The sequence below is a fragment of the Anoplopoma fimbria genome, chromosome 23 (genome assembly GCF_027596085.1).
Source record: "Anoplopoma fimbria isolate UVic2021 breed Golden Eagle Sablefish chromosome 23, Afim_UVic_2022, whole genome shotgun sequence".
Classification (NCBI taxonomy): Eukaryota; Metazoa; Chordata; class Actinopteri; order Perciformes; family Anoplopomatidae; genus Anoplopoma; species Anoplopoma fimbria.
The window spans coordinates 651,970-676,969 of NC_072471.1; the positions used below are offsets into that span (position 1 = coordinate 651,970).

The window sequence follows — 25,000 nt, forward strand, 5'->3', positions numbered from 1 at the left end:
CTGGGAAATGCCCTCGTCTGCCTGGTCATCCACCGGAGCCGCCGGACTCAGTCCACCACCAACTACTTTGTGGTGTCTATGGCGTGTGCCGACCTGCTCATGAGCCTGGGCTGGGCGCCCTTCATCATCCTGCAGGTCGCCTCAGGACGATGGCCGCTGAGTGCCGCTGCTTGCAAAGCCGTGCGCTACCTGCAGCACCTCTGCCCAGGTGTGCAGGTCTACGTCCTGCTCTCCATCTCCGTGGACCGCTTCTATACGATCGTCTACCCACTCAGCTTCAAGGTGTCCAGGGAGAAAGCCAAGAAGATGATCGTGGCCTCGTGGCTGTTTGACGCCGCCTTCGTGTCACCCTGCATCTTCTTCTACGGCTCCACGTCTACAGGTGGCAGTCACTGTGACTTTTTCCTCCCGGACAGCTGGGGCAGTATAGCCTACGCCGCCGTCCACCTCCTGGTTGGCTTTTTGGTGCCGGTGGCACTGATTGTGTCGTTCTACCAGCGGGTGGTCCGCTACATCTGGAGGATCAGCGCCGACGGCCACACGGTGCGCCGGACAATGAACATCGTCCCGCGGACTAAAGTCAAGACCATCAAGATGTTCCTCATGCTCAATTCAGTCTTCTTCGTCACCTGGACGCCGTTCTACATCGCCCAGCTTTGGCACCCGAGGGAGTCCGATGGACCCAGCAGGCAGGGGCTGCTGTTCTTCACGGCCATTTCCTGGATCTCCTTCAGCTCCACGGCGTCCAAGCCAACCATGTACTCCGTCTACAACGCCAACTTCAGAAGGGGCATGAGGGAGACCTTCTGCATGTCATCCATGAAATGCTACCGCAGTAACGCGTACACCATCACAGCGAGCTCCCGGATGGCCAAAAAGAACTACATCGGGGTCGTGGAAATGCCCGTCCAGGCAAAGACGGTCGCCAAGGACTCCGTTTATGATACGTTTGGCCGAGAGGCAAAGGAGAAGAAGGTGGCCTGGACCACCAACGCCAACCCTCCCAATACTTTTGTCTAAGTGAGCTTGGACGGTTTGGAAACTTCTGAAACATTTTCTTCAACAGCACAACATCAGTGTTAGCAGGTGACCTAGCATGGGACTAACATGCTAACCCTGTATTGAACTACGACAAAAGCTCAATGAAAAAGAACGAGTTTAGTTTGTATAAAGGGCTTTGGTTCCGTTGTAACACACCTTCTGGCAGCCATGTTGGAGGTTCTCAGCAGCTAAATGTTTTTATACTTCAGATTTGAATCATAATTTATTTCTGTGATGTGTTTTTTGCCATTGATGCATCAGATTTTGTTGTTTTTATAATGTCATCTTGTTTGCTAGCTGACCATACTCTATGGCCATCTATCTTGTTGTAAAGGCATCTTGTTTGCCGCAGTAATGTATGTGGTTGAAGCTAACATTAGCTGTATGCTAACATCATCTGCTTTGCTACAGAAAGACAAATTCTTAAATCTACAGTTTGTTCAGGTAGACTGAGCGGACTCATCTCAGAGTATCTCCATGTATTTTGGAAGTAAAAGTTGCGTAAAATAGCTGGTATATATGTGACTTTGAAACTCTTAGATGGACATGAAACTCTGGTTCTCTGATTAAAGGTCAAATGTAGAAGAAGCCTGAGGAAATAAACTAAAAGAGACAAAGGTTTGAACTATAAATCCTTTAGATTTCAGTCCCGGTTGATTTGGAAACACCCTTTAGTGAATGAAACAGCACATGTGGTTAAAGAATACTGGGAGCAGCAAAACAAACTATTGTTATTTTAATTAACTATTCTGTCAATAATCGGCTTGTTCCATCATTCTGTGAGCAGTGATGTCACTTTTATGCGAACAGCTAAAGTGAAAGTAGTTGTTCATCTTGACGATCTTCATCAAACGTGTGACTGCTCCTCACTGTTCATTACTCCCTGACAGATTTCAATCTGATCCAAAATGGCCTTTGTCTGGTTTTGCAGACACTTTTTTGATGAACAATAGCTCACTGTGACTATTTCATAATAAGTCAGTTCAATGCTTCTAATGTGAAGCTGCAGCAGTAGGACATATTCAGTTTGCATTAGCAGTAAATTAATACAATATTTTTAATATTTCATTGGCCATAGGCTCAATCCCCATCGCTCATTTAGCAACAAATAGTGGTACATTTTGGTAAGAAACATCTAAGCAGTTTAAATTGAGTCACTTTAAAAGTCTGAATCAGTTTAAGATGAATGTAGTAACTACTAAAACATGATTCAGCAAACCCTGGAATGTTTCTTTATTGAGAACAGTTTTGTTTTTGTGTCCAATGTGTACTTTTTTAAATATGTAAAATACCTCCAGCCTCACAACTCAAAAGAGAGAAAAAGTTTCACACAAACAGCTGCCGTCAGACAGTTTGTTTAGAAACTAATTTATCTGCAACACATCCATCAAATGATGTAGCAGGCAGACATTTATCAGCAAATAGATCATGCAGTTGATGAATAATGCTCAATTTTCCCCTTGTACTGTTAGGATTTCTCAACTGTGTTGGCTTTAAATCAACAGTAGTTTACAAAACAATTTGCCTAAGGTCCATTTAGTACATATTTATTTTGTATTTATGCTGTTTTCAAGTATTTATGTTGTTTTTGAACCCAAACTCTTAAGCCAACATGGACGAGAAGACCGTAACTTCCTAAAATGGACATGTTATATTTTCTTAAGAATCTTTGTTTTAAGCTTGTGTGAATCCCATTTTGGGACTCTGGGTTATTTATTAGAGAGGTTAGCATCCCACAGTATAATAATTCAGCTAACGATGACAGGAAACAGCTCGGCAAAAAGAAACTAGACAGAAGAGTCGATCAAAATCCTGAAAGTTTGGTGGGACTTCGACTCTTTGCAGACGACTGACGACTGTCTGAGTTCAATCAAATTGATAACTCTGGCATTTTTACTACACAACAAACTTTGCCATTTTTCTAGTTTCAGACATAGTTGCTGGTAGACTTTGAGACAAAGCCTCTAAATAAACAACCGACCACCAGCTGACTCTCAAACACCTGTAGATGTTTATATTAGTTTAAAGGATTCCTCAGGTAGAGCAGTCTGCAGTCAGTCGCCTCCCGTTATTTTACAAAGACAGATGTGGAAGGAATGCGTTTGTAATATTGGTCACATGAAGTTTTATTCACTTATGTTTACTTGTTTATTCTCATTCTCAACTAAATGAAGGATGAAACCAGTAACGACTGCCAGTATCTTTTTTTGAGTTCCAATAACTTTCTGTCTGGAGAACTGTTTACCTTGTTCTATCATTCAAATATAAATAAATTAATCCATAAATCATTAATGATTCTTTTCTGTGGAAGGTTTCTTCTTTTCCATGTGGTTTTAGAACAGTCTTCAAATCAAAAATCTTAATATGGTACTCAAGGACTGATGTTTACTAAATTTAGAGTTCAAAAGCTCGCTTTTCTAAAAGAAATAAAGTGGAATTTTAAGCCACAAAAACAAGACATTACATGACATTACAGTGATAATAAAATATTCAACATAGTCAAGAGAACTACTAGTCAACTTTTACTTAATAAGTCAAATAGTTAATATTTCTAAATCTTTACTTAATAAGTCAAATAGTTAATATTTCTAAATCTTTACCTCTTAAATCTCAGTTAAGGAAGTCCAAATGTAGTATCTAAGTTTAGATTAATACAATTTACAATTTAGTTTTCAGTAGTTAAACATTTTGACCAAATAAATTAAACTTAATAACCTAATGTTCTATTTTATTATTTAGCAGTCTCATAGATTTGATAGTTTGAATTCTTCTATGGTTTCCAGACAAACACCTTCAGACGGCTCCATCTTTAACATATTTATTTATTTATTTACAAGTTTTTTAAACAATATTTGAGCATTTTGAATGCAGATTAATAACAAAACAAAACATCTTCATGAGAACAGATGAAGGTGAAGGTGGACCGATGAAAGTGTAGAGGTGTCTTCTTCATGTTAAAACTGACTGATCAGCAACTTATTGATATATGACACGCTAACAGGGAACTCGATTGATACATGATCGGCCTTTAAGAACAATATAAAAAAAATGGAATCAGCATTTTCTTAACTCAATCCCTTAAAATTCTCACTTTGAAATTCCATCCGTTTACCCATTAATAGGAAAGTAATTAAGGTATTTTAAAGAGACTTAAAGGGTATATAAGTTTGTACATGTGGGTATTTTCAATAGATCTTATCTGCAGAGTTATAGGGATTTTATGAGTTTAAACCCCTTAAGATGCATAAAGTAACATGAAAGTTATCCCTCAATTATACAATAACAATTCAGGTTTGTATTGTTATTATTGATCAAATTTTAAGACCTTTCATTTAATTTAAGGTTCATAAAGGGCCTCTGACTTTACTCTGTTCATTATAAGGGGTTCTACCTCAGAACTGTTTTAATTCATGCAGAAAACCCAACAAAACACCTTAATGTCCCCAAAAATACACTTAACTTATCCTTATTTTGCCCCTAAAACACAAACACCCCCCTTAATTTGTGCCTTAAAATGAGTCATTCTAAATTGATTATCTCCACAGTTTAAGGGTTTATCAAGAATGAAAACCATATTTTAAAGGGTTAACCATCAAAATCACCTTAAATCTCAATTGTTTTTTAAATTAAATTATTATATTATTTTAATTGATCCATTAGTGAGCCAGAATTTGTGGGGAGCCCCTCAACTTAATTATTTTTCAAGGGTCTCCATCTTCTAATAATCCCTACATCTCTAAATGAATGAATTATAGTTTCATGAATCACTAAACATAAACCAAAATCCCTGAACCTTCATAACACCTTAAACTGATCATTAATTGATTCGTCAAATATTCCACGTTAACGTTTAATTAAGGGGAAAACTATGTTCCCTTAAGGTGTTTTTAAGGGGTTTAGTCTTCTGACTGTGTGACACTTTAAGGGGTTTCTTCTCCCAAACATTAATGTGTTTGCTGAGCTTTCAGGGGTAAGATAAGGATGAATAGTTTATTTAAGGGGTTTCTGTTGCACAGTTCCTTCACTGATCTTCAGGTAAAAATATCTGTACCGTGTTCCTCACGGTCTGTGGGAGAGTAACAGTGAGTTCATCCACAGACAGAGGCCTCACCGTACAGCTTCACACTATTTACACCATAAACATTCAGAGTATTTACAAAACCACAGAAGAAGAAGAAGAAGAAGAAGAAGAAGAAGAAGAAGAAGACGACGCAGTGAGTCTCAGATCCGTCTGACCTTTAACCCCTCAGACCTCCGTCCAGTGTCAGAGTCCCGAATCTGATGGAAACACAGTCACATGATCACTTCTCATCCTGAGGGATGTGTTTAGTTTAGCTTAGCACAAACACTGGAAGCAGGGGGAAACTGTTAGCATCAGACTCAAACCTGACAAACAGAATTACCTTTATTATATTTACCATTAAAATACCTTAATAAACTATAAAACAATTTGAGGTGGTAACAAATCAACCTTAAAATATAACAAATACCTCGAACCCCCAACCCGATTTCTACCATAAAAACCTAAATAAAGAACATTTAATAATTACAATATATGAATTAGTCTATTCATCCTTTCAAAAATTAGATTAAAATACCTTCATTTCACTAATTTAAGCCTTTAAAAGAGCCTTAATCTGTGCAGAAAACCCCTTAAAAAAACATTCATTTATTGTCTAATTAATTATTACATGTTTATGAAACCCTTCATATTCATCAGGTAACAAATCTACCACTAAATGATGGATGACATGTAAAAATCCCTTAAATCAAACCGAATTCATGCACTAGTTAAAAACTCCTTAATATGACACACTCAGAGTCTGGCTAGCAGTTTCCCTCTGCCTCCAGTGTTTGTGCTAAGCTAAGCTAACCCTGTTTGTGTTTACCTCTCTAAGAAGTGGTTGTTCTCAGCCAGCTCTTTGACGACTCCCTCCATCTCCTCCTTCAGCTTCTTCATCCTGAAAACACACTCGTTATGATCCATATATTAAGGTTTATGAATATGTTTAAAGTATTTACAACATCACCTCACAGGTACTCCTCAATCTGTAACTAAAACTTTTTTGAATGTGATGAAGATGATGAAGATGATGAAGAGTAAATGAGGCTCTCACCCCAGTGTCATCTCCACCAGTGTGTTCTGACTCAGGTAGGCCTGAGGCTTCATCCCACTGGACACCAGAGGAAGAACCTTCTGAGGCAGCTGTTCCTGCAGCTGGAAACAAAAACAACAACATTTCATTCATAAATACTAATAATGTGTAATATGTAATATGTAAATATACAATTTAATGGTTGTGAATGATGAGAAGAGTGAGCTTTAAAGGAACAATAAATAATGTCATGTGACCAGGTGAGTGTGTGTATGTATGTATGTATGTATGTATGTGTGTGTGTATGTGTGTGTGTATGTGTGTATGTGTGTGTGTGTGTGTGTGTGTGTGTGTGTGTGTGTGTGTGTGTGTGTGTGTGTGTGTGTGTGTGTGTGTGTGTGTGTGTGTGTGTGTGTGTGTGTGTGTACCTTGATGGCTCTCTCCAGCAGCATGGTCACCTCCTTCTCGATGCCGATCAGCTGACCCGACAGACCGATCAGCTGCTTCTTCACGTGATGAACCTTCCTGAAAAACAGGAGAGACGACGCTTCAACACACCGAGCTGTTGACTCTTCACACCGTTGCTAGGCAACAGAGGAGGTTATCAGGGTGGCCGGCGGGCCCACTTCCTGTCTGGTGACACAGGTGAACATTTACCTGAGCCACTCCTCACTCTTTGAGATGAAGAGGCGGTACTTCATGGCACACTCCTCCGTGAACAAAGAGCGGGCTTTACTGGCGTGAAGCACCAACTTCTGCCTGTCAGAGACACACACACACACACACACACACACACACACACACACACACACACACACACACACACACACACACACACACACACACACACACACACACACACACACACACACACACACACACACACACACACACACAGGTCAGGACTTCAAAATAAAAGCTGACAGGAAGAAGAGCAGACAGAAAACCACAGTGATAAACTGCCCCCTACAGGCAGAGAGCTGTAACTACAGAAGGAGTTAAAAGGGATAAAGTGTTTGTCTGAATATTATACATTCATTTACAATTTTATTAATTTAAAGTAAAACCGATCAAAGAGTTACAGGTTATAAATATGAAATAAACTGCATTAATCAGTGAACATACTTATCAAACTTGTGGATCTGTTCTTCGTTGTACGGCAGACCTGAAAACACAGAATATAAATAAAACTTTATTGATCCTCAGTTACACCAGAACAAAAAAAAAACCAAACAGATAAAGAAATATTTAAAGAACATACATATAAAATACATGAAATACAATCAGAAGTCATGAAAAAGCTGTAAACACTTTATATATTATACAACTTTAGACCAGAGTTAAAACACCTGGTCTTTGTGTTTAGGGCCCGAAAGAGATCAAATGTTTATTATTATAATATTATTATTATATTATAATAATAATATAATTATTATAATTATATTTATTATTATTATATTATTACAGATGAGTGTTTGAGGAGAACTCACGTCTCTCAGCTTTGTCCTTCTTGAACTGTTGGTAGATGGCTGTGATGGCGTCCAGCAGCACTTTGATTTTCTCCACACTGTCGAGACAAACTCACCGTCACACATCTACTATACACACACATATACATATATATATATATATATATATATATATATATATATATACATATATATATACACACACACACACACAGTAGTACTGGCCGTCTTACTTCCTGTCCTCGGGGTGCGTCCCCACCACTTGTATCCAGCCCTCGGTCAGTACCCCTCCGGAGATGAACTTACTCTTGATGTCTTGTGACGTTCGTTCGATCGCCTCCAGAGAGCTGGAGATCTGAGAGCAAACAGGACGTAATAATGTAATACAATACGTATTTAAATACTCTTTAAGTACATACATACTATATAAATACCCAGAAACACCAACAACACAAACAGTTTATCTTTTAGTTTCCTGGTTATAACTCAGAGACTATATATGTAGCTGTGAGATGTTCACATAAGGGGGCGGGGTTTGCAGCATCTGACCAATCACAAACAAGAACAAGTCTGATGTCAGCACAGGGAAACATTTTACAAATAAAGAGAAAAATATAAAATATGAGAAATATGAGAAACATAAACACATAATTCAGATTTAAAGTAACAAAGTTTAAACTGCAGAATGAAGCATGAACAGATTAATATAATCCCTGCTTCAGCACGGGTTACCATGGCGATCTACCAGGTAAGATGTGTGAGTTCACCCTGAAGTCACCTGGACAACCACAAATCCCTCCTCCTGGTTCAGGACCCTGAACTACACACAGCACTCACTCTGAGGACTTTCTTGTGCATGTCGGAGATCTCGTCGTACTCTGATGACATCATGTTGGCCTGCATCAGCACCTCGAACCTGTTCAGGAGACAAGAGGTCAGATGGTTACTGGTCTGTGCTGATGGTTTAACTGGTTTAGTAACTGGTTTAGTAACTGGTTTAGTTACTGAGTCACTCACAGCTGCTCCGTCTTCTCCAGGATCTGAGTGCAGAAGTTACACAGGTGGAAAACCTCAGACTTCTTGTGAAGAATTTCACTGTAGTCCTCCTTCATCAGCTCGCTGCACACAATAAAACACATTATACATTTATATATACATTTATATGTATATATAGAAATATAAATTAAAAAAAATTAAATATGTTAAGAAAATAAATTAAAATATTTTGAGAAAATAAATTAAAATATTTTGACAAAAAAAGATTTCATGGAGAAGACAAACGATTAGAAACTGTAATATATATATATATATATATATATATATATATATATATATATATATAAATGTATAATATATATATAATATGTGTTATTCTATCAGAGCTCATTGATTTTTATTATTTCTTCACCTCTTTGTTTTTTTAAACTGTTGTCCGAAAATAAAGAAGAATAAAAACAGTTTTTAGAAGCTTTGAAAGTAAACAAGATACTTTCTGATCTTTTCAGAACGAAGAGTCGAGGGTTCACGTTGGAATATTAATGAATCAAATATTCATATAAATGAGGACGGCAGCAAACAGGAAGTGAGCTGAATGTAAACACGTCTGCTTCAGTTCACCTGTTTCTACCTGAACTCACATCAAACCTCGCACTCCTTTACGAACCAGCTCCTGATAGACCAGCAGAGACTCCGAGGTCTTCCACAGATGTCCAACGTCTCCGGCAAACGTCTGAACGACAACAACAACAACAACAACGTCATCATCATCATCATCATCATCATCATCATCATCATCATCATCATCATCATCATCATCTGCCTTTAGAGTCTTGTTCTTTAGATCTGGATCCATGTAAGACTCCTATATTTTATTCTTTACCTTTGCGTAGCTGGCGTCGAGGTCGAGGTCGTAGCGAGGCTGAACTTTAGGAGGACTGGCTGTAAGAAGACGGGAAAACACTCAAGAGTTCAAATGTGCACATTTTATTTAAATGTTTAAAATCAAACCGAGCTGATTCACAAAATAAAATAAATAATAAAGCTAAAATATTTTGAGAAGTAAATTTATTAAACTGTATTTAACACATAACATCACACTTTTCTGTGTGTTGTTTTACCAATAAAGCAGATTCATTAAAACAGAGAAACTAAACTCTTACAGACTTTACGTCTAATTTTAAGCTTCAGATTTATGATTATTGATCTAAAAATGTATTTTAAAAATGAAGCAAAATGCTTTTAATGCATCCTGGAATAAAAAAAAAATCCAAAACAAATCTGCTAAATGTTTCTTAATAAACACGATGTCAATGTTTGAATGAAAAATGTATTTATGAGATCTTTTCGTTGTGTTTGATAAAGTAAATCATATTCTGATTATCGTCCTGTTGACCTGGATTAATAAAGAAAACCTCTACGTACGGTCCTCGAAGATGAGCCCCACGGTGGCGACGGACTCGCGGCTGACGAGCATGATGGGATTGTCTCTGGAGGTCTTGGGGAAGTTCTGGGCCTGGCGGTTCGGGTCCAGGACCAGTCGGCGGCCTTCGTACAGCAGCTCCTGGTTGTGCAGCGGGATGCTGGTCCGTCGGGACATCAGCTCCTGGAACAGCGCCGCCCTGTTGACACGAGAGGAGATGCTGCTTTAAAACACAACTTAAACCCTGCCTTTGGCCCAGTGCATGCTGGGTAATGTGTCCTACTTCAATAGTAGAAATATATATACAAGAATAAAGAATGAAAATATAGAAATATGGGACGTATCAAGTTCTGAAGTAGATTGTGATTAATTATCATTCAACCAGTTGACAAAATACATTCTATAAAATATTTATTGTAGAGAATAAATCGGAAAATATTGAGAATGAAATTATAATGTTTTGAGAAGATAATTAAAATATTTTTAGAATAAAGTTTTAATATTTTTTGTAATAAAGTTTTAATATTTTTAGAATAAAGTTTTAATATTTTTAGAATAAAGTTTATATAATTCTAATAGTTTAAGAATAAACTCGAAAATATTTGTGAATAAATTTAAATTAAATTTGGAGAATGACGTAAAAATTTGTTTAGAATACATTTGAAATATTTTGATTATAACATCAAAATATTTTGAGAGTAAATTTGAAATATTTTGAGAATAAAGTTAAAATATTGTGTAAAAAATGTTTTCATACTTTTCAAATAAAGTCGACATATTTTTTGAATACATTATAAATATTTTTTTAGAATCAAGTCGAAATATTTTGAGACTCAAGTTATAATATTTGTATATAATCTTATTTAAGATTTTTTACATTTTACTGTGTTTTGTGTGTGTTTGTCAATAAAAACCTGTAATAACAGATTATATTTGTATTTAAAGCATTTTGTTGTTTTGTTGTTTTGTTGTTGGGAGGACGGCGGTGGCGTCTCACGTGTTGTACTCGTGGATGTAGACGGTGTGCAGCGCCGCCTGCTGCAGACTGAACGCGTAGACGACGGTCCGGTGGAGGATGTCGTTGGTCTCGGCGAAGAACTGGTCGAAGCCCCAACACTTCTCCTGATCCGCCTCCAGGATGTTGGCGAGGACCGGAGTGAGGAGACTCTGGAGACCCCTGAAACACAGAGTCAGTATCAATACATTTATTTATTGATTATCTATCATCTGATCAGAGTGGGAGAGATATATTTAATGATAGATTTTATCACATATTCATTTAATTTTAATTAATAACCAAAATACATTATTTTATTATGTGTACATGAATATTTACTCTTATTTAATTATGTATTATTTTTATTGTGTCCTTGAATAAATAACCTTTTTTCTGCTTTTATGGAATTATTATAAAAATAGTTTGATTAACACGGAAACACTTCAATAAAAAAACGTTTAAAAACAAAAATAAATTCTTGACCTCATTGTGATGAATGAGGAGGATTATATATAAATAAACAACATATACAGTATATATTATGTTATATATAAATGATGGACAGATATATTCCCTTGTTACCCTGCATACTGTGAAGAAGTACTCTGATCATTTACGTATTAAAAGTACAAATACCACAGTGTAAAAATACTCATATTATATCTTTGTTTGGGTGTTTTCTTACTTGGACAGGCTGCAGGAAACGGGCATCTCGGTGCTCCACTCGATCTTCCCGTTCTCACACTTCTGGTGTCCGGAGATCGTCCCGGACGGTTTCTCTGTGATGATTTTATACCTGAGAGGAAACAACAAACAGCTCACTCACTTCCTGTTTCTTCTTCTTCTCCTCTTTTATAAAGGTGGACCGTGTGACTCTTACATGACCTCCTTGTTGCGGCGCGGCCCCTCAAACGGTCTGAAGGGCAGGCTGCCGGTGGCGGCGTGGTAGAAGGTGACCCCGATGCTCCACAGGTCCACCGTGGCTCCGTACTTCTTCTGGTGGTCTTTCCTCAGGACGGCTCGCTCGTACATGTCGGGGTGCTGCACGGGAAACAGGTGAGTCATGACAGTTCAGAGGTGAAAACATTCACCTGGACATCCCCTGATGGACATGTTGATAGGACGAGGCACTGAGTTTGTCTTCACCAGGTGAGGTGAGTTTCTTTTCCTCACCAGGTGAGGTGAGTTTCTTTTCCTCACCAGGTGAGGTGTGTTTCTTTTCCTCACCAGGTGAGGTGAGTTTCTTTTCCTCACCAGGTGAGGTGAGTTTCACCAGGTGAGGTGTGTTTCTTTTCCTCACCAGGTGAGGTGAGTTTCTTTTCCTCACCAGGTGAGGTGTGTTTCTTTTCCTCACCAGGTGAGGTGAGTTTCTTTTCCTCACCAGGTGTGTTTCTCCTCACAGGTGTGTTTTGCTCACCAGGTACTCCTCGGTGCCGTACAGAGACACAAACTGCTCGTCGTCCTCCAGCTCTCTGGCGGCTCCGAAGTCGGTCAGTTTGTAGATGGAGCGTCCTTCTTCTCCGATCACACGCATGATGTTTCCCGGTTTGATGTCGCGGTGAACGATGCCGTACTCTCTCAGGTGGTTCATACCTGCCACTGAAGACACAACAGCCAATCAGAGAGCAGCTCAGAGGCACAACAACACTGCAGGTCAATCAACCGTTAATAATAATGATAATAACAATAATAATGATAATAATAATAATGATAATAATGATAATAATAATAATAATGATAATAATGATAATAATAATGATAACAATAATAATTATAATAATAATGATAATAATCATGATAATATTAATATTAATATTAATGATAAGGTGTCAGACTGACCGACGTCGTGCAGGACGATGAGGAACTCGTCCTCCGGGAGTCCGTATGCGTTGGAGGACTCCTCTAACACGGTGTAGAGGCTCCCACAGGGACAGTACTCCATCACCAGGACCTTGTGACGGGTGTTGGACTGAGAGGACACAAACACAGTTATACTCTGAAGTACTTCTTTACCTTTATCATATTTACATCATGTATTTAGGTTATTCATCAAACAGCTAACAGACATTTTTATCATCAGTTATCTCAGACGTTGTTCTGTTAGTTTGGAGTTTCTAAAACACAGAAGGTCTGAACAAAGTCCAGAAGATAAACGGGTCCAATATTGACTCTGGTGATTATGAAGCTAAAGGTTTGTGTTCATGTTCTTTCATTAGTGATATCAGGCTCAGGATCTGCTGGTGATCTGAAGGAAACCCACCAGAAACAAAAACAGGAAATGACTCTCAGAGGAACGTCTCTGGTTGACAGATTTAAAAGCCTGTTTTCTCTAAACAACCGTTTATCACAAACAGAAGCTGTAAGAACTGTCGTTATCATCGGTGATTAGTCTTTACGACGGTCCTTGAACACATCATGTGTGACGAACACTTCCATCAGAAAAAGCAGCCAAAACTAAGCTAGAAATTGTGATATTTCAAAAACATTTTATTCTACATGTCTCATTTAAAATCTCGCCTCAAATAAACCGTTTACTTTAACCAGATTCTGATAAAAACATTAAATTCTGAGCTCCTCAGTGAAACTATGAAGACATGATTGATTCATCTGAGACCAACAGTCATGTGACAACAAATCTGTGAAACTTTGACTGAACTTCAGGCTGCTGAACACAGAGAGGAGGAGAGGAGAGGAGAGGGACTGGAAGAATGTAAATATCTAAATATATATAGCTTCAGTTATTTTTCCAACATTGGTAACACTTGTGGACACTTTAAAACATGTTGGATGTTTAGATTCTAGTGTTTCCTATTTTTTTAAATAAATTATTAAATAAATTCATATATATATGAACTGTGTTATTCTGCACTAAGATTATATAATCTTTAAAGTGAAAAAAACAAGAACTCAGAGAGAAACATGTGACAGGAGAGAAGAAAACGCCCTGAAACTCCTCGATGTTCAGAGGGTTAAAGGTCACTGTTGTTCATTCTGACTCTGATTACAGCGGTAACCGTGGTAACGGCTAACACGACAGAGACCGACCTCCTCCTCCACAGCGAAGAGCTTGACGATGTTCTTGTGGTTGAGTTTCTTCAGGACCTCGAACTCTCTCATCTGGACGTCCAGCGGCCGCAGGAAGCTCAGGTTGTTGAAGACTTTGACGGCGTAGAGGTCTCCGGTTTTCTACAAAAACACACGACGATCACATTCATGTTGTTATGTTTCTACAGACGGACAGAACCAGACCTGAGTTAAAACATTTAACGAGACATGAAAGCACAGATTCAAACAGAAAGTCAGGTTCAGACGGATCCTCACACTCTTGGGAAATTCCCCGTCGGTTCAGTTTTTACAGCCTGAAGGTTCAGACGGATCTGAAGCTCTCAGAGGTTAAGGAACATTCTGTGTTTTACATTCAGGAAGCTTCTGCTCTCTGATTGGTCGGCTGGTGTGTGAGGATGTTTTTAATACCGTAGAGGAGATAGAGCAGCTGTTTCCTGATTATTTGATGTGTGACATGTTTTCTTTAAATATGTTCATATCAATTTCTCAAATCTCACATTTTATTTATCACAAGTCTGGTTCTTAAAGTGAACCCAAAGCTTCCTGTGTTAAAGCTGCATTCTCTCTCCTGTCCACCAGGGGGCGACTCCTCTGGTTGTATAGAAGTCTATGAGAAAATGACTCTACTTCTCTCTTGATTTATTCCCTCAGTAAACATTGTAAACATGAGTTTATGGTCTCAATCTCTAGTTTCAAGTCTTCTTCAATACAGCATGATGTTCATTTAGTAAATGATGCTCCATTTAGAGTCAAACAGACCACTCGAGGCTTCAAAGCTTCAGTCCACAAACCAAGTGTTTTATACCAGACGATTATTTTAAAGACTTTAGAGACTTTTATTTAAATTTCAACTCAAATGTCAAACAGAATAAATATCGTCTGGAAAATCGATTGAGAATCATTTTAAGGATAAAACATCCAGATATGAGTTATTGTTTTTAGGCTGAACAGCTGATGTGAATCATCAGCGTCCATGTGACTCTGTCCCGCTCAGTGATTGGCTGTGAGGTGATCAGGTGACCTTACCTTGTGTCTGCCGCGGTATACGTTGGCCGTGGCTCCCTGACCCAGCAGGTCTGAGATCAGCCACAGGTAGTTGGTAGTGCTCTGCATCCTGACGGCTGGAAGTGATCCTGAAGAGACGGAGACGACCGATCAATGAGACAAACACACACTGATCGATACGATCAATAAACCAGGAACCAGCGGGGAGTCAAACTCAAACATCAAGCAGAAGCTTTGAGGAGTTTATTTCTAAAATGATTTAAAGGACAAAAGGTTTCTGATAAATTTACTGATGATTTACTTACTTTAAATAAATGACTGATTATTGATTTATTGATTAATTAACGGCTCATTTCAGTTCTAAATGCTGCTGTTATATTAAACAAACTAACCACATATTATTCATTCATATATATGAATTTGTTTTGGTATTTACGTATTCATTTTCTATTCTTCATGTGACATAACTTTTCAATTTATTAATGAATTTATTAGAATTATTTTTTTTTATTTCAGACGGATATTTTTATAAATGGATATTTGCTTTATTTTGTCACATTATTTTGCTTTTATTTTTATTGTATTAAGTTCGACATATATTTCACGTCAATTTACATATTCATTGTTCTTATTATATACAGTTTATTAAATCTTTAATTATGTGTTTTTTGGATTATTTTGCAAATTTACAAGTCAGTTACAGTATTAATAATCAAGGTGAGAATATTTAAATAACTAAACACATGTATTTTAATTCTGTTTCATAGTTTCTATTTTTATATTTTATAAATATTTATAAAATATTTTATAAATATTTCATTATTATTTTATAAATATTTCATTATTATTTTATTTTTCATAAATATTTCATTATTATTTTATAAATATTTTATAAATATTTCATTATTACTTTATAAATATTTTATAAATATTTCATTATTACTTTATAAATATTTCATTATTATTTTATAAATATTTCATTATTATTTTATAAATATTTTATAAATATTTCATTATTACTTTATAAATATTTTATAAATATTTCATTATTACTTTTTATAAATATTTCATTATTATTTTATAAATATTTTATAAATACAATCAGGGAATCAATAAAGTATTTTTAAGTTTACATTTCGCTACGTAAACGTCACTACGTCACTACGTAGCGGTGACGTAGTGACGCAGGTGGGAAATTCCCGTCTACAGGCCTGAAACAACAGAAACCTGCAGAGACGTCATGTGACTTCAGAATGTGATGAACGCCGCCATGTTCCGCTCTCAAACATCACCGACACACACACAGTCACATATACAGTCACATCTGGTCACATACATGCTTATATACGCAGTTATACGCAGTTATACGCAGTTATATAGAGTTATATGTGCGCTTCTCAGGCTGGACGCTCTGCTTCATGTTTTCACTTTCTGTTGGCGGAAACGCGACATTTCAAACACGCGTCGTGCTAACAAGCTAACCGTGCGACGCTAACGGGACAGCAGGTCCGTTAGAGAACACGTCGAGCTGCGTGGCGGCTCCGGTGGGAACGTGTCTGACGGTTTTATCCGTAAAGAGAAGACGTTTCGTTTTTGTTTATTTCCTCACCTTCTTTTCTGCTGCGGAGTCCTCTGCTTCCGCTGTCCCCTCACCACGTGACGGGAGCGGGCCAATGAGCGCGCAGAGTGACTCGACGGGGCGTGGCTTGACTACCGTAATGATCACAATATATGTTTCGCTTAAATGATACACATATGTGGAAAGCTATGATGTTCCTTTTGATTCCAGCCGATCATAAGCGCCACACAAGAAGGTGGTGATATGAAGATTAATAGGAATGATTAGGATTATAAGTATGTATAAGAATAGGAGCAGCAGATAAACGGTGGTAAAAGTGCTCCCTCCTGGCTGTGACCAGGTATTACGGTAACCACAGAGGAACCGGAAATCGAAACCTACCTGTCTTAATAACAAACCAGTTATATAATCATAATAATAATAATCAAATATTTATAAAGTCAATAAATAAGATTTTTAAATAATATTTAAAAATATATATTTTTTCTATTATATTTTATGCTTCTTGTCAACGGACCAAAACATTTAAAGAAAATATATATTGTTAAAATATTAAATTATTTTTGAAAATTTTGAGAAATACACCAGTTAAGAGAAATTTCAAGATATTTAGTTTGTGAAACACTTTATAGTTTGGGAACATAATTGTTTAGTTATTAAAATCATTTGTGGATTTAAATTCAAATTTTAGATTCAACATTCAAGTTTATTTCTTTTTAGAAAATTTGAAAATAATTTAGTATAAAACTTTTATTTTACCAACTAATTTTCTTCCACTTATGTAAAACAAAATGCAATTATTCTCTTTAAATCATGTTAATTACTGAAGTCCAGATGAAGAATTCAGGTTGAGAGCAAAACATTTACATCACATTCAGTTAATAAATTGTGTTGTCTTTCAAGAAAAAGCTAAATAAATCTTCTAAATTAGTGACATTAAATAACTCCAACATTTTAATGTAAATCAGAATAATGTGATATTTTTGTCATCTCTTAACGATATAGGATATTAACAATACATGTATGAAATGTGGCAGTTGAACAGTTTTAGTAGTAATAGAATAGAAATCAGCACACAGACGTAAAGTTCACTCACTTTATATTCAACAAAAAGGAAAAAGAAATCATCATTTCATGAGTTACAGCTTATGGTGGCAGCTGGTTGGGCTGTACAGGTCCAAGAGGAGCTCAGGTTTACAGGTAAAAATAAAAAACAACAGTTAGTGGAAACAACGGAGCACCAAGAGAGCAGAACGGAGGAACCGTCGCCCAGAACACCTGGAGACAAAAGTGCTTTAAAAAATAATGAAAAATAAAAAAATGACCTTTTTCCATTTCTACTTTCTTTGACCTTTTTCAAACACGTTCGTCACAAACTGAACTAAAGATCTTCGGCCTGAAATCAGAGAAGAAACATGTTTATCTCCTTTAAGATCAGAAAGGCTGGGAATCGAACCGACGACCGTCTGTACCGACTGAAACGTGTCTGTAAACATTCACACCGATCACAACGACACAGATTAAAATATTAATGAGCTTTTTGACTTTTATGTTCCAAAAGTGTCAAAATAATGTTGAACAAAAAGGAAAAAACATAAAACAAACAAAGTCAGCAGCTGATCGTTTGTCAGAAACTCAAAAACATTTCTTTCTCTGGGTTCAAACCACAAATCATCTCTAATATCGGCTTTAAATAAAGACATAAAATGACCCAAAAGTAAAAAATGTAATGTTTTGACATTTCGGAAATTTGTGCGTTTGTTTCTTAAAAACACAAAAAGTCAGTTTATTGTTATTATTATTATTATCTGTGTTATTAACAGAGCGACACCCAGCCCTTCAAATCAGGTATTATTATTTCACTCCTTCAGTTTACTCATTTTTATCCTAAAACTTAATTAGTACCACTGGATTTATTCGTTCCTTTAATTATTAATTTGTACCTTTAAAATATTAAATCAAGCTCTCAAACTAAAATCACTGATTTATTTTAGATTCAACAGATTAAATATTAGTCTGAAATAAAACGACTTTGTTCTTCTTTGACGTCCCATAAAACAGATTTACTGGATAACAGACGTTTGATCTGGTTCATAAAAACTCTTTGTAGAAACAGAAGAGACTTTAAACAGATTATTAATGAAAGAGAAGTAAAAAGGATAAAACAGAATCACAGCGAGGAAACAAACAGACGATCAACACGTGAGGATTAAAATGAAAGTTCTCCTCTTCACAAAGTCGGACATCTTTGTTTACAAACAAACTTCACCGTCAACGTTTTGTACCAGAAACCAAAATCAATCAAAAATAAAAGTCTGTAAAGTGCAGCTAGAGAACGAGAACGTCTCCCAACGAGGTTCTACAGAGGGAACAGCTGTGATTGTTCTACAGCTCCAACAGGGGACAGATGTGGACAGATGAGGACAGATGAGGACAGATGAGGACAGATGTGACATCAAAAACATCGTCCCATGTTCTGGACGTTTCTGGTTTTTAATAGTTTCTCTTTCTGTCCAGATTAACGAGATGTTTTTGAGAATTCATGGAGTCTAAAAAATAAAAAACATCCTAAATCTGAATCTGTTAAATGAGTAAAAAAAGTGTAAAGTTTGGTGAAATTAAAAACATTCTACAAAAGCCAACGTCCATAAAGAAAACGTATGTTTTTATATATCTGGTGCACATTAAATAAAAGTTACCAAACAAATGAAAGAGCGAATATTAGAGCTGATTATTGATTAGTGTTTGAGTTTTAATTAGATGTTATTTAAATGTCTCCAGTTGGTTTACACAATTAATATTTGAGAGTTTATCTTGTTTCATTTAATAAAGTTTTTTGTAAAAAGACGTTTTATTCCTAAAAGGTTTTTAATATTCGTACCAAAATAACTAAACCCAGCTGTCGTCATCATCCCTCATATTTTACCGAGAAGATGAAGATTTAATTAATTAGACTTTCAGGAGATTTCTTGACTTGAAAAGTTAATGAGAACAAAAAGACTTCCGGCTGTTTGTAAACGTTAAAGCGTCTCATGAAGACGGACATGTTTCTGTGATTAAAGAATAAAAGTGATGTTAGAACAGTAACGATTGTCAGATTCACGCTGGTGGTGTTTTTCTGTTTTTCAGAAGCTCAACAACAAACTGAACGTTTTGACGACAGGAAGTTAAAAATATATTTCTGGTCTTCACGAGAATGAAAAACACAGCGACAGATTAATAAAATGATTGCTGACTTCCTGTTTGTCCTCTGGTCCCGACGTCCGTTTCCTCTTTGATTCAAACTAAAGATCATTTTGGCACAAACCGTGAACAGACACTGAAACCTGGATTTGTTCTTCTGATCTGAGATTGTCGCCGAACGTTTGGAGTGAAACTCTGTAGAAAAATATAATGAGGCAATATAAAAAAAGACGGAATGAAAAGTACTGCGAGAGTTCAATGGATAGATTTACAATGATTCTCTATATAGCTTATAAATACGTTATCTACACAATATGTGGTACAAAAATACTATTTAGCATTTAGTGGGCACTGGATCTGCTTAGTGTCGGGTTTATCCTCAAACAGCAACTTTAAAAACAAAAACAAATCAGATTATGAAGTCGTGGAACAGCTCAGGCACAAGATCGAGTTCATGGAGGAAAGAAACGAGAAGAGTCAAAACACGAACGCACGTTTTGGTTTTCATCCCGTCTGAACGTCACGATGATCGGAGGACGAGAGTCATGTGACACCTGATCTCTAACGTTTAGTGGAGAGAGAAGGTTTTAGTGTTTGTACGGAGGCCCCGAAGGGACAAAAGAAAGAAGTGGTTTCTAGAAAGCAACAAACAAAAACAAAAACAAACTAACAAACCAAAAGAGGCAGATTGTCTTCAGATTCAGATCCTAGAAAGAGTTCGTCTCTTCAGTATGGAAGAACATCAACGCCAAGGTGATGGGAAATAATCCTGTAGGTCATACTAATGACAAACACTCCAGTGAATTATCACTTTGCTGATTTTATTTGCTGATGTCATTTAAAGGATTTGGCGTCTTTGGGCTTCCATACTTCAGGGCCTCCGTAGAGTTTGATCAAACGAGTTGACCGATCCTCTGCAGCCTCGTCAATACAGAGCCATCGGGTGATTGATTGGGTAATAAATATGTGCCTCCCTGTGTTATTGCTTCATGACGGATCACATGACGGCTCACATGACGGCTCACATGACGGCTCACATGACGGCTCACATGACGGCTCACATGACGGATCACATGACGGCTCACATGACTCACATCCACATCAGATCCTACGAACCGTTTGGTAACCGAGGAGGTAAAACGTAAATCAAAGTACCACGTAGTCACACGGTCCTTTTTATCCAGTTTACATGGTAACTACAGACACCGCCGGCCTCCAGGGGGCGCTCCTCCTCCTCCTCCTCCTCCTGTTGATGTTTTTCATATTTGGCATCAGATAAGTTAAACGTCCGCTGTGAGCTTTTTGTCCTTCAGCCTCTTGTTCTCTGGTTTAAGGCAACTTATATTTGTGATGATTTTAATAAAACCTTTTTCTTAAAAAATGTACAAATTTCTTAATACAAACCTCTATGGCGTCATCAGTAAACACTGTATAGAAAATATATAAATATGCTTTTCTCTTTTTCAATGTACAAATGTTCTGCAGCTCCCGTTTGATTCCTTTTCCCGCTCCTCCTCCTCTTCATCAGTCTCCCGTTTTTAAACCTCATATATGCACAATTGCTATTTACAGTGAGGATGGGGGTCGGGGGTGGAGCTGTGCGGAGAGGGGCATTGTGGGGGCTCACGAGGAGTCCGTGCATGGCGAGGGCGGCGGCGGGTAGAGGTGGTGGGAGTAGCTGCGCTCGGTGTAAGGCGACGGCGGGCAGCTCTCACAGTTCTCCTCCGCCGACAGGTACTGGCTGCGGGGCGTCGGCGGCGGAGGGAAAGGCTCCGAGTCGTAGTTGAGGTCGCTGGTGTAGCCCTTGGCGGCTCCGTTGGCGGCGGCGGACTTCAGCGGCGCTCGGCGTCCCGGCGTGTAGTCGCTGTCGCACACGTCGGTGCTGCAGGGGGTTGTGGGGGGGGCGAAGTGGCGGTAGGTGTAGGGCCGGTAGCTGTAAGACAAAAAACACCAACGAGTAAGAAAAACACCAACGAGTAATTAAGATATAATGTGAGATAATAATGTGAGATAATAATGAGATAATAATGTGAGATGATAATGAGATAATAATGAGAGATAATAATGTGAGATGATAATGAGAGATGATAATGATGAGATGATAATGTGAGATGATAATGAGAGATAATAATGTGAGATGATAAAGTGAGATAATAATGAGATATAATAATGTGAGATGATAAAGTGAGATAATAATGTGAGATAATAATGTGAGATGATAATGTGAGATGATAATGTGAGATGATAATGAGAGATAATAATGTGAGATGATAATGTGAGTGAGATAATAATGTGAGATGATAAAGTGAGATAATAATGTGAGATGATAATGTGAGATGATAATGTGAGATGATAATGTGAGATGATAATAATGTGAGATGATAAAGTGAGATAATAATGTGAGATGATAATGTGAGATGATAATGTGAGATGATAATAATGTGAGATGATAATGTGAGATAAATGTGAGATGATAATGAGATGATAATGTGAGATAATAATGTGAGATGATAATGTGAGATGATAATGTGAGATGATAATGTGAGATGATAATAATGTGAGATGATAATGAGAGATGATAATGTGAGATGATAATGTGAGATGATAATGTGAGATGATAATGAGAGATGATAATGTGAGATACCTGTAGGATCTGTGAGTTGAGGGGCTGTTGGAGGAATAACCAAACTCCATGGTGTACTGAGAGCGAACGGTAGCAGGAGACGGAGGAGGATTCAGGATCTAAAACAAAATGAAAATAAATAAAAACACAACAATAGATTCATATCAGAAGGAGAGAGACAGGAAGTAGATTAAATAATAATAATGTGTGTATTGTGTAATATCCCGTGTGTCTCACCGGGGGGAAGTACGTTCCCTTGGTGCTGGACGAGCTGCTGGACGACGCTCCGGTCACGTGGGCGCGGTCGTACGGCGGCCCGCTGCTCCCGCCCATGATGCTGAGGGAGCCAATCACAGACTTCCCTCTGGACATCCCTGTTGATTTGGAAACAAGTCGTCAGCGTCGCGTTTATCAAATAAAGTAACGTAGACGTAGATATGAGGTCACGGAGGCGGCGTCCCACCTGGCAGCGAGCTGGACAGCGAGCTCGGATGCGGCACGTATCCCAGCGGCACCGAGGACGGCCCGTGAACCACGAAGTCGTTGGTGACCGTCTCGCCGTCGTCCTTCATCTGAGGACAGAGGACACGCTGACACACGAAGTACACGGCGCCCACCACGAACAACGCCATGACGACGCCCACGATGGAGCCGATGGTGTTGTTAGACGGAGGAGGAGGAGGCTCATCTGTCGGGTCTGAAACCACAGAAGAAGAGGAGGGACGTTAAAATACAGCCGTTTGATGATCAGGCTTCCTGTTCAGTCAGCATATGTTTTTATTATTTTTAAGACAGTTTTGTGAAACATAACAGCAGAATATATTTTATTATTTTAAATTATTATAAAAATAACAGAAAGAAAGTTCATTACATTAAATATTAACTATGATTTTTTTTTATTCAAATTAATGATTCCAACTTCATATAACTAACAAAAAACAGAACTCATTAAAACTTAATTATATTAAATGCAGACATTTTGTTTATCGAGATATTTATCAATATCATAATCATCTTTAAGATCAATATCATGATATCAAGATAATTAAGCTACATTATTAACTACTTTTGCATCAGAGTGGTTTAATAAGTTAATATAAAAACAGTTGTGAGTTACAATCTGTTAAGTTTGGGTTCCATTCTTAATAAAATAAAAAATATATCACACATAGATATATACATATATATATATAAATAAAATACTAGTATAATTAAATATAACAAAATAAATATAGATAAAAAGGGTTAATTTAATTTTTATTTTAATATAAACTTTATTGTCTTTTAACACTATTTATACGTTATTGGTAGTAAATTATAGAAGTACTTCTCTTAATATATATGGAAATGCCTTAATACATTCATTTATATTTTTAAATACCCTGTAAATGTATTTGATAATTGATGTTTTCATTACTACATTACTTTATTATTTCATTTATTTATGTGTTGTAACGGGTAACATGGTAAAGGATTACATGTAGAATCGATGTGTCCGCACTAGTTTGGTTATTTCTTTTTTTGTAACTTTATGAAAGTATAAAAACCTGCCCAGCTCAAAGGCCTCAGAAGCATCATGTGTGGTGTTATATACTGTGTGTTGATGGTGATGATGTAGACTCACAGCAGCCCGTCTCATCAGAGTTGTCCGTACAGTCCATGTTGTGGTCACACTTCTTGTGCTTCCCGATGCACTGACCATTAGAGCAGGTGAACTGGTCCGGAGGACAGCGTACTGGGAGACAAACGGAGAGACAAACTCCAGTCATGCTCATGTTAAATCCTCCGTTAATTACACTGCCATTTATTTTCTGCTTCCTGTTTATTTAGTCAAAGTCGATGCTGATGGTGAAGATAAACTTCATCCTGGTTTAACCCTCTGAACTCCAAAAAACAGCCGGCCGGATGGAAAAGCATGATTTCTTTAAACAATCACCAAAACAACACCGTTTATCACAAACAGAAGCTGTAAAAAGTGCCATTATCTTGAGATTTTCATCTGACAGACTGTCTAGTCATGATGGTTCTGTTTCCATAGAGGTGCAGGACTTTATATTGAAGTAAAAAGTTGAAGCTACAGAGAAATAAAACGCCCAGAAAGTGCTTGATGTTCAGAGGGTTAAAGACATTTTAAGGGATCAATAAGCATTTTGAGACCATAAAACCAGTTGAACACCAGTGGACGTTTACTCCTGGAATATGCAAATTTGTTTTCAAAGTGTCTCGCACGTTTTACACGTAAATATAACGTCTTACACGTAAATATAACTTACGTCTTACACGTAAATATAACGTCTTACACGTAAATATAACTAACGTCTTACACGTAAATATAACGTCTTACACGTAAATATAACGTCTTACACGTAAATATAACGTCTTACACAGAAATATAACGTCTTACACGTAAATATATATACAAGTTTAGCGTCTCACCTTCACACTTGTTCTCGTCGGACCGGTCCTGACAGTTGACCTCTCCGTTGCAGCGGAGGCTCAGGTCGATGCACTGCCGGCTGTCA

The 25,000-nt window shown here is 37.4% G+C and overlaps 3 protein-coding genes across 3 annotated transcripts in view; 1 reads left to right on the top strand and 2 right to left on the bottom strand.

Moving 5' to 3' along the window:
• The window catches only part of gpr19 (G protein-coupled receptor 19), a 1,287-nt gene extending 267 nt beyond the window's left edge, over positions 1 to 1,020 (top strand). The window contains exon 1 of the mRNA XM_054624917.1: positions 1 to 1,020. This exon is cut by the window's left edge and continues 267 nt beyond it. Coding sequence (XP_054480892.1) covers positions 1 to 1,020 — 1,020 coding nt within the window.
• Positions 1,021 to 3,848: 2,828 nt separating this feature from the next.
• Positions 3,849 to 16,790, bottom strand: tbk1 (TANK-binding kinase 1). The gene is made up of 21 exons (XM_054624912.1): positions 16,703 to 16,790; positions 15,115 to 15,221; positions 14,068 to 14,208; positions 12,862 to 12,991; positions 12,440 to 12,621; positions 11,903 to 12,063; positions 11,708 to 11,818; positions 11,023 to 11,202; positions 10,028 to 10,224; positions 9,486 to 9,544; positions 9,244 to 9,335; positions 8,624 to 8,725; positions 8,444 to 8,522; positions 7,840 to 7,961; positions 7,628 to 7,704; positions 7,263 to 7,302; positions 6,795 to 6,896; positions 6,566 to 6,662; positions 6,159 to 6,259; positions 5,931 to 6,002; positions 3,849 to 5,319 (listed from the first exon to the last, which is right to left on the bottom strand). The coding sequence occupies exons 2-21, from the start codon at positions 15,199 to 15,201 to the stop codon at positions 5,280 to 5,282; spliced, it is 2,172 nt and encodes a 723-aa protein (XP_054480887.1). The 5' UTR covers positions 15,202 to 15,221; positions 16,703 to 16,790; the 3' UTR covers positions 3,849 to 5,279.
• Positions 16,791 to 17,726: 936 nt separating this feature from the next.
• The window catches only part of lrp6 (low density lipoprotein receptor-related protein 6), a 30,132-nt gene continuing 22,858 nt past the window's right edge, over positions 17,727 to 25,000 (bottom strand). Inside the window, 6 exon segments of the mRNA XM_054624909.1 lie at positions 17,727 to 21,788; positions 22,500 to 22,597; positions 22,716 to 22,852; positions 22,942 to 23,175; positions 24,103 to 24,213; positions 24,915 to 25,000. The exon segment at positions 24,915 to 25,000 is cut by the window's right edge and continues 151 nt beyond it. Of these exon segments, the coding sequence (XP_054480884.1) occupies positions 21,479 to 21,788; positions 22,500 to 22,597; positions 22,716 to 22,852; positions 22,942 to 23,175; positions 24,103 to 24,213; positions 24,915 to 25,000 (976 nt within the window). The 3' untranslated portion in view covers positions 17,727 to 21,478.